The 10,922-nt window shown below is 35.5% G+C and overlaps 1 protein-coding gene across 1 annotated transcript; it reads left to right on the top strand.

The window, feature by feature from the left end:
* Positions 1-5,138, top strand: LOC133630314 (zinc finger protein 664-like). The gene is made up of 2 exons (XM_062021877.1): positions 1-399; positions 3,929-5,138. Exons 1-2 carry the CDS (start codon positions 288-290, stop codon positions 4,921-4,923), a joined length of 1,107 nt encoding a protein of 368 aa, XP_061877861.1. The 5' UTR covers positions 1-287; the 3' UTR covers positions 4,924-5,138.
* The last annotated feature ends 5,784 nt before the right edge of the window (positions 5,139-10,922 follow it).

Raw genomic sequence — 10,922 nt, forward strand, 5'->3', positions numbered from 1 at the left:
AAAAAAAAAAAAAAAAAAGCTAGCGACGGAAAAAGTCAGCTTCTTGTCCTCGTTCTTAAGTACGTGCACATTCCTGACATTATTATAACACAAATGATGTTAGCGAGAAACTTTTAACAAATCGATTCTTCATGTCAGAACAAACTCGCATCAGTCAACTTCGACGCTTCCTTTAGCTAGCCTAGCTTAGCCTAGCCTAGCTTAGCTTAGCTCGCTAGCTGCTAACAAAGGAGCCGCGGATGCTATCAAGACTTGGCGCGTAAAGAAAGTGTCGTGATCGTGTCAACATGTGCGAAGGAGACATGTGCGAGTACGAGGACGAACTTTCTCCCACAAAAGAGGAGAAAAAGCAACTTCCGGGCGCATTTTTCAAGCCTCTTTTTCATTTCAACACAGCAGGTTTGTTCACTTCTTCTTTGTTCCATTCTGAAAGTCCAACGTCAACTTGCAGTGTTATTTCATTCAGATGCAACAAGAGAATCTCAGTAAAAGTCAAATAATGCTATTTGGTGACAGTAGAAAAGAGCATAATAGACGGAGTAGACATTGAAAGGGTAAAAGAAACCAGATGTTTGGGAGTATTAATAGATGATCAAATGAACTGGAAATGTCATATACAAAATATACAAAAATGACTTCACATTCTCTACTGCTCGCTAGTGTTACATATCTGAGTTATTGTGTAGAAATATGGGGAAATAACTACAAATGTGCGCTACATTCGCTAACCGTGTTACAAAAAAGATCAATTAGACTGATACATAATGTTGGATGTAGAGAACATTATTTATTGAGTCCAAAATATTCAAGTTGGATGATTTGGTAAAATTTCAAACATCTAAAATGATGTAAAAAGCAAACTATAAACTGCTAGCAAAGAATGTACAACAATTCTTCTCAACTGAAGAGGAGAAATATAACCTTAGAGGAAAATGCCATTTAAAACATTTGTATGCACGTACAACACTTACAACCTTTAGCATATCTGTATGTGGAATGAAATGATGGAATGGATGAAGTAAAGAAGTGAAACATTGTACTGATATGATCCACTTTAAGAGCTTGTTCTAGTGAATGATCCACTTTAAGAAGTTGTTCTAGTGAATAGTGCTTACAAAGTACAAAGAAGAAGAATTATGAGGAATACTTTCAACCTTATTGAAAATAAGATATTCTTCATAATGCGTAATGTAACAAATAATATTTCTATTAAATAGGCTTTACTTTGCATTTTAATTAACATGGGATAATTTTTTGTATTTAGAAATAATAGTACCAACTTTTTTCTTTTTTTTTTAATCCAACATTTGTGGCACTGGCGTGGCGCCCCCTGATGGACGGCGCCCTTAGCATTTGCCTATACGGCCTATGCCACGGGCCGGCCCTGGTTAAAAGCGTAGAAGGACGTGACCGTGCACTCAGGGCTTAGACGCCATTTTGTGTCTAAGGAGGGTGTTATTCATCTCTAGCTTCACTACATCTACTATATCAGTGTTTTTCAACCACTGTGCCGCGGCGTGAGATACAGTCTGGTGTGCCGTGGGAGATGATCTCATTTCACCTATTTGGGTTGAAAATATTTTTTGCAAAGCAGTAATTATAGTCTGCAAATGATGTGTTGTTGTTGAGTGTCGGTGCTGTCTAGAGCTGGGCAGAGTAACCGTGTAATAATCTTCCATATCAGTAGGTGGCAGCAGGTAGCTCATTGATTTGTAGATGTGGGAAACAGCGGGAGGCAGTGTGCAGGTAAAAAGGTGTTTAATGCTTAAACCAAAAATAAACAAAAGGTGAGTGCCCCTAAGAAAAGGCATTGAAGCTTAGGGAAGGCTATGCAGAACCAAACTAAAACTGAACTGGCTACAAAGTAAACAAAAACAAAATGCTGGACGACAGCAAAGACTTACTGCGGAGCAAAGACGGCGTCCACAAAGTACATCCGAACATGACGTGAACATCAACAATGTCCCCACAAAGAAGGATAAAAACAAGTGAAATATTCTTGATTGCTAAAACAAAGTAGATGCGGGAAATATCGCTCAAAGGAAGACATGAAACTGCTACAGGAAAATACCACAAAAAGAGAAAAAGCCAACAAAACAGGAGCGCAAGACAAGAAGTAAAACACTACACACAGGAAAACAGCAAAAAAGTCCAACTAAGTCAGGGTTATTAATTAGTAACTAATTAGTTACTATGGTCATCTAATTAGTTAATATGGTCATCTAATTAGTTAATATACAGCTCAGACGAGGCACTAAGCAGTGTGGGTGGGGAGTGTTTCCACAGAGTGTTTCCAGAGACTGAAATGTGGGTGTCAGGGACAGACGTGGAAAGAGATTTTTACAACAAAGTTCTAAACAAAGTTCTTGGATATTTCTCATTGCCGAGAGCTCAAACCACTCGTAAACGTTTGTGTGTCTGTATGCGCAGTAAAACTATGTTTGTGTGTGTCTGTATGCGGAGTAAAACTATGTTTGTGTGTGTCTGTATGCGCAGTAAAAGTATGTTTGTGTGTGTCTGTATGCGGAGTAAAACTATGTTTGTGTGTGTCTGTATGCGGAGTAAAACTATGTTTGTGTGTGTCTGTAGGCGGAGTAAAACTATGTTTGTGTGTCTGTATGCGGAGTAAAACTATGTTTGTGTGTGTCTGTATGCGGAGTAAAACTATGTTTTTGTGTGTCTGTAGGCGGAGTAAAACTATGTTTGTGTGTGTCTGTATGCGGAGTAAAACTATGTTTTTGTGTGTCTGTATGCGGAGTAAAACTATGTTTTTGTGTGTCTGTATGCGGTATAAAACTATGTTTGTGTGTGTCTGTATGCGGAGTAAAACTATGTTTTTGTGTGTCTGTAGGCGGAGTAAAACTATGTTTGTGTGTCTGTATGCGGAGTAAAACTATGTTTTTGTGTGTCTGTATGCGGTATAAAACTATGTTTGTGTGTGTCTGTATGCGGAGTAAAACTATGTTTTTGTGTGTCTGTAGGCGGAGTAAAACTATGTTTGTGTGTCTGTATGCGGAGTAAAACTATGTTTTTGTGTGTCTGTATGCGGTATAAAACTATGTTTTTGTGTGTCTGTATGCGGAGTAAAACTATGTTTTTGTGTGTCTGTATGCGGTATAAAACTATGTTTTTGTGTGTCTGTATGCGGTATAAAACTATGTTTTTGTGTGTCTGTATGCGGAGTAAAACTATGTTTGTGTGTGTCTGTATGCGGTATAAAACTATGTTTTTGTGTGTCTGTATGCGGAGTAAAACTATGTTTGTGTGTGTCTGTATGCGGTATAAAACTATGTTTTTGTGTGTCTGTATGCGGAGTAAAACTATGTTTGTGTGTGTCTATATGCGGAGTAAAACTATGTTTGTGTGTGTCTGTATGCACAGTAAAACTATGTTTTTGTGTGTCTGTAGGCGGAGTAAAACTAGTGTGTGTGTGTGTGTGTGTGTGTGTGTGTGTGTGTGTGTGTGTGTGTGTGTGTGTGTGTGTGTGTGTGTGTGTGTGTGTGTGTGTGTGTGTGTGTATAGATATATATACATACCGGCCCCCAGACACATTTTTATCTCTAAATTTGCCCCCCCACCCCCCGAGTCAAAAGAATTGCCCAAGTCTGTAATAGAATTGACATCATTCCTTGGGGACGGTGTTGGCGCGGTTGGGAAAGTGGCTGGGGCAGCAACCTGAGGGTTCCTGGTTCGATCCCCACCTTCTACCAACCTCGTCACGTCCGTTTACCATTTAAAAGACAGAAGAGGGCGGGATATAATCCTTACAACACTTGGAAAGTCAGTGCCCGCTAAGCATCTTGTTCTCCGTTTCTTTTTGAGTAAAATAACTTCAATAAACTTGGCTTTTGTCACAGATTAGTCTAAGAGGTCAGCCATGACAGCCCAGAAAAACTAAAGCACGTGTTTGTTTTCTTTCGTCCTGCAGACGTGGGCGAGGAACATCTTCCTCCTGAGCAGCAGGAGTGGAGCTCCCGGGTGAAGGAGGAGTGTCCGCAGCCCCCCCACATTAAAGAGGAAGAGGAGGAGTACCGCATCAGTCTGGAGGGAGAGCATCCTGACGAGGACCAAGTGATTCGTGTCATTGTGAAGAGTGAAGATGAAGAAGAGGAGGGTGAAAGTGAGGTGGAGAGACCAGGCAGCAGCTCAACACAACACATGACAACAGAAGGTGATGGAGACCACTTTGGAGGATCACAAGCAGCCTTAGCTCCACTGTCAGATAGTGAGCACACAACGTCTCACTCTGCTGACACCGATGATGACGATGAAGACTCTAAAGCGGACACGACATGTCGCACCGACAACACACGCTGGAAATGCTCCGAGTGTAACAAAAGTTTTTATGACGGCAGCACCCTGAAAAGACACATGACCTGCCACACCGACAACATGCACTGGAAATGCTCCGAGTGCGAGAAAACCTTTAAGCAAAAGAGCAACCTTAAAAGACACATGAGATATCACACGGGGGAGAAACCATTCATTTGCTCGGAGTGCGACGAGAGATTCTACGAGAAGGCCCATTTGATCGCGCACACCAGGCGACACAAGGGAGAGAAAGCCTTCCCCTGCCCGGTTTGTGGCAAACGCTTCTACGAGAAAGCCCGCATGATGGTGCACACCAGAACTCACACCGGAGAAAAACCATACTCGTGTTCAATTTGCGGTAAACATTTCTCCGTGAAAGGCAGCTTGTTAATTCACACCAAAATACACACCGGAGAAAAGCCTTTTAGCTGCTCAGTGTGCGATAAGAGCTTCATTCGGAATGCTGGTCTGGTGGCGCACATGAGGAGACACACGGGGGAGAAAGTGTTCAGTTGCAGTGTGTGTGATGCAAGATTCTCCTACAAATACCAGGTGGACAATCACAAGTGTGCTGGTGACAACAGCAGCTGTCAATCAAGCTTGTTGGGCTGAGCAGTGTTTGCTTATCAACTTACCAGACTCTTCCTTTGGTTCTTTTTCAAATAAAAGCTTCCTTCACTGACTGAATTCTCTTTGGAATTAATTTTAGTTCCAATAAAAATGCCAACTTATTACCTTCATACTTCACTCACTAGAATTTAATCATCAAGAGAATAAACCTGAACAATCAAAATCTTGTCATTTTTTAAGTGCATAAGAAAATAAATACTGTAGTCAGCATGAATTCATATTTTTGTTAAACGTTTTGTATTAAAGTGGAAGTTATGTACTTTACTCACTTCTTGTTTTATTCCAAACCAGATGAGGTGTGAATGCTCCAATGCTGAAGTTGAAGTGAAATGCTGACAGAATGTAGTGTGAATGGAAGAATAGTTTCAATGTTGAAGAGTTAGAATTTCCAGGAAAACCGGAATTTGGTTTGGAACTTGGGAAAGTGTTAGTTTAAATGTCCAGGATGAGTGGAATGTGTTGATATTGGAATGGTTTGAGTAGGTTGAAAAATGTGGGAATTGTGCAACTTGGAAAACTGTCCCATTCATTTCAATGGGAACTTCCTGGAAATGTGGCAATTTTTGGGGAAAGCGGGCTTTTTTGAAAATGATTAGGAGCATGAATGTCCTGAATGAGCTGAATTGGTTGGTGTTGGAATTGTTTAAATCGGGCAAGAAATGTTGAAGTAGTAAATGGTGTTAGGGAATTTCGGGAAAATCTGGAATTTTTTTTTAACTTGGAAAAATGGTAGTTTGAATTTCCAGAACGGTGGAATGGGTTGAAGAATGTGGGAATTGTGGAAGTTTGAAAAATGGCCAGTTAATTTCAATGGGAATTTCCAAAAAATTTGGGAATTTCGGGAAAAGATGGAATTTTTTTGAAAATAGTAAAAAACTTGAATGGTCTGAATGAGTTGAAATGGTTGGTGTCGAAATTTTTTAAATCGGTCGAGAAATGTTGAAGTAGTAACATGTTTAATTGAGAAATGGTATTTCGGTTTTCCTGGAATTTTGGGAAAACTGGGAATTTTTCCAGTTCAAAAAACAATTTCGTTTTTTGTCCTGATTAAGAGGAAAGTTTTGACTGTAGAATGGTTGAAATGCGTTGAAAAATGTGGAAGGAGTAGTCACCAGAAAAAAAGGTGGAAATAGGGCTTTGGAAAAGCAGGCATTCTGGAAAATCCTGGAATTTTTTTTTTACTTGGAAAAACGGTAGTTTGAATTTCCAAAATGGTGGAATGTGTTGAAGGTGGAATGGTTAGAATTAGTTGAAAAATGTGTAAATGTTGAAAGTTTGAAAAATAGCCAATTTATTTTCAATGGGGAAAATGAAAAAAAAAAAAGAAATTATGAGAAATCCTGGAACTTTTTTAGAATTGATGAAGTAGAACACACAATTCCTGAACAGGCTGAATACTTTGAAGTTGGAACAGTTTGAATCAGATGAAAAATGTGGGAATTGTGGAACATTGAAAAATGTTACATTGATTTCAATGGGAATTTCCCCTAAATTCGGGAAATGCTGGAATTGTTTTGAAAATGAAAAAAAATTTGAATTTTTCAAATCAGTCAAGAAATGTTGAAGTAGTAGCATGTTGAATTGAGAAATGGTATTACGGAATTTCTGGAAAACCAGGAATTTTTCCAGTTCAAAAAACAACTTGGTTTTTGTCCTGATTAAGAGGAATGTTTGGCCGGTTGAAGTGGGTTGAAAAATGTGGAAGGAGTAGTCGCCAGAAAAAAGGGTGGAAATAGGGCTTTGGAAAACCAGGAATTCATGAAAATCCTGGATTTTTTTGCAACTTTGAAAAAGGCAGTTTGAATTTCCAGGATGGTGGAATGTGTCGAAGGTGGAATGGTTTGAATAGGTTGAAAAATGTGGAAATGGTGAAAGCTTGTAAAATGGCCAATTTATTTTGAATGGGGAAAATGAAAAGAAAAAAAAAGAAATTATGAGAAATCCTGGAACTTTTTTAGAATTGTTGAAGTAGAACACACAATTCCTGAACAGGCTGAATATTTTGAAGTTGGAACAGTTTGAATCAGATGAAAAATGTGGGAATTGTGGAACATTGAAAAATGTTACATTGATTTCAATGGGAATTTCCCCCAAATTTGGAAAATTCGGGAAAAGCAGGAAAAATGATTTTTTTAAAAACTTGAATTAGTTGAAATGGTTGGTGTTGGAATTTTTCAAATCAGTTGAGAAATGTTGAAGTAGTAACATGTTGAATTGAGAAATGTTATTACGGAATTCCTGGAATTTTTGGAAAACCGGGAATTTTCCCAGTTCAAAAAACAACTTGATTTTTGTCCTGATTAAGAGGAATGTTTGGCCGGTTGAAGTGGGTTGAAAAATGTGGAAGGAGTAGTCGCCAGAAAAAAAAAAAAAAATTATGGGAAATCCTGGAACTTTTTTAGAATTGTTGAAGTAGAACACACAATTCCTGAACAGGCTGAATACTTTGAAGTTGGAACAGTTTGAATCAGATGAAAAATGTGGGAATTGTGGAACATTGAAAAATGTTACATTGATTTCATGGGAATTTCCCCCAAATTTGGAAAATTTGGGAAAAGCGGGAAAAATTATTTAAAAAAAACTTGAATGGTCTGAATGAGTTGAAATGGTTGGTGTTGGAATTTTTCAAATCAGTTGAGAAATGTTGAAGTAGTAACATGTTGAATTGAGAAATGTTATTACGGAATTCCTGGAATTTTTGGAAAACTGGGAATTTTTCCAGTTCAAAAAACAACTTCATTTTTGTCCTGATTAAGAGGAATGTTGGCCGGTTGAAGTGGGTTGAAAAATGTGGAAGGAGTAGTCGCCAGAAAAAAGGGTGGAAATAGGGCTTTGGAAAACCAGGAATTCTGGAAAATCCTGGAATTTTTTTTAACTTGGAAAATAGGTAGTTTGAATTTCCAGGATGGTGAAATGTGTTGAAGGTGAAAGTTTGAGTAGGTTGAAAAATGTGGAAATGGTGGAAGTTTGAAAAATGGCCAATTTATTTTAAATGGGAAAAATGTCCTGGAATTCTGGGAAATCTGGGAATTTTTGGAATTTGTCAAGAGAAAACCCGCGATTCCCGAATAGTCTGAACAGTTTGAAGTTAGTTAAGTTTGACTTGGGTGAAAAATGTGGAAGGTCGAGCGCGCCAAAAACTGGAGAAGAAGAAGTTGAATAATAAATAGATGAATTCATACGTGTGAATGTTTGCAGCATTCACACATTTAAAATCCACTTGGATAAATTTCAAATGCGAAATCAAAAGCTGCTGAATTCCTACATTCTTGGCACAGCTGCAGGTCGAGCTGCAAGTGAGCTTCCACACGCAAGTGCTTGAGAAAGTGCCAGATGATTGCTACAGATTGTCCATCTCAGTACTAATATAGCTGCTCTGTGACGCCCTCACAGGTTGGCTAAGACAATATTGGGGCACCATGAAGTCCCAAGAACACACCAGACATGTCCGGGATTGAAGTTGTGGAGAAGTTTAAAGCAGGCTTAGCCTCTATAAAGATTGTCCAAGCTTTGAACATCTGACGGAGCACTGTTCAATTCATTTCATGGAGCAACTGTAAACCTACCAAGACAAGGCCGTCCATTTAAACAAGAGATGCAGCCACCAGGTCCTTGGGGACCCGGGACCAACTGTAGAGATCCACAGCTCAAGTGGAGGACTCTGTCCACAGGACACCTGTTAGTTGTTCACTGCACCAATGTGGTCCTTGTGGAAGAGTGGCAAGAAGAAAGCCATTGTTAAAAGAAAACCATCAGAAGTCCTGTTGCAGTTTGCCAGGAGCCATTCTGGGGTCAAAGCTAACATATGGAAGATATATGAAATATGGAAAACACTTTGTGTGGCAGAAAACAAAAACTGCTCAGCACCCTGAACACACCATCCCCATGATCAGTTATAGTGGTGGCAGCATGATGGTGTGGGGTTGCTTCTCTTCAGCAGAGACAGGGAATTATAGTGGTGGCAGCATGATGGTGTGGGGTTGCTTCTCTTCAGCAGAGACAGGGAATTATAGTGGTGGCAGCATGATGGTGTGGGGTTGCTTCTCTTCAGCAGAGACAGGGAATTATAGTGGTGGCAGCATGATGGTGTGGGGTTGCTTCTCTTCAGCAGAGACAGGGAATTATAGTGGTGGCAGCATGATGGTGTGGGGTTGCTTCTCTTCAGCAGAGACAGGGAAGATTAGTCAGAGTTGATGTGAAGATGGATGGAAGCAAATACAGGACCATGAATTCATTAACGTGGACCCCGACTTAAACAAGTTAAAAAACGTATTGGGGTGTTACTATTTAGTGGTCAATTGTACGGAATATGTACTGAACTGTGCAATCTACTAATAAAAGTTTCAATCAATCAATCTTGGAAGAAAACCTGTTGGAGTCTGCTAAAGACTTGAGACTGGGGCGGAGGTTCACCTTCCAGCAGGACAATGACACTAAACATGAAGCCATATTTGCAATTTAATGTTTTTAAAAAATATATATATATTTATATATATTCATGTGTTAAAATGAACCATACCCAGTCCAAGTCCAGACCTAAACCCAATCAAGAATCTGTTCACAAACACTTTCCATCTAATCTGTCTGAACTTGAACATTTCAGTCACTAGATGTGCCAATTAAGCTGGGAGGGACGTGCCTTAAAATGCTTGCAGATGTCATTGCAGCAAATGGTGGTTCCACAAAGTATTGACTCGAGGTGGCTGAATACTTTTGCACAATACCCGTTTCACTTTTTTATTTGTAAAAAATAAATTAAAAAAAATATAAAAATATATATACATATATATATATTTTTTGTTTTTGTTTTATTTTTTTAATTTATTTAACTTATTTTATTTTATTTGTTATTTTTTTTATTTTATAAAAAAAAACGATATATATATATATATATATATATATATATATATATATATATATATATATATATATATATATATATATATATATATATATATATACATACATATATATATATACATATATATATACTATAACTATATATATGTATATATATATATATATATATATATATATATATATATATATATATATATATATATATATATATATATATATATATATATATATATATATATGTATATATATATATATATATATATATTTTTTTATATACATATATATATATACTATATATAGTTATAGTATATATATATATATATATATATATATATATATATATATATATATATATATATATATATATATATATATATATATATATATATATATATATATATATATATATATATATATATATATTATAAAATAAAAAAATAAAAAATTGGAAACATTTTATCAAAAAAAAAAAAAAAAAAAAAAAAAAAAAATATATATATATATATATATATATATATACATATATATATACTATATATATGTATATATATATAGTTATAGTATATATATATATATATATATATATATATACTATAACTATATATATACTGAACTTGTGTGAGCCTATGGCTCTGCACTTTGCTATATATATATATATATATATATATATATATATATATATATATATATATATATATATATATATATATATATATATATATATATATATATATATATATATATATATATATATATATATATATATATATATATATACATATATATGTATATATATATATATATATATTTTTTTGTATACATATATATATACTATATATATATATGTGTATATATATATATAGTTATAGTATATATATATATATATTTTTTTTTTATAAAATAAAAAAAATAACAAATAAAATAAAATAAATTAAATAAATTAAAAAATAAAAGAAAAACAAAAAATATATATATATATGTATATATATTTTTATATTTTTTTAAATTTATTTTTTACAAATAAAAAAGTAAAAAAAATAAAAATTGGAAACATTTTATTAAAAAAAACAACTATATATATATATATATATATATATATATATATATATATATATATATAT

This window comes from Entelurus aequoreus, linkage group LG02 (genome assembly GCF_033978785.1).
Source record: "Entelurus aequoreus isolate RoL-2023_Sb linkage group LG02, RoL_Eaeq_v1.1, whole genome shotgun sequence".
Taxonomy (NCBI): Eukaryota; Metazoa; Chordata; class Actinopteri; order Syngnathiformes; family Syngnathidae; genus Entelurus; species Entelurus aequoreus.

What these genes read in the sequence shown, in the direction of transcription:
- LOC133630314 (XM_062021877.1), top strand. Translation starts at nt 288, where the DNA reads ATGTGCGAAGGAGACATGTGCGAGTACGAGGACGAACTTTCTCCCACA. An exon ending in TTTTCATTTCAACACAGCAG is followed by an intron (nt 400 to 3,928) that starts GTTTGTTCACTT and finishes TTCGTCCTGCAG; the next exon opens with ACGTGGGCGAGGAACATCTT.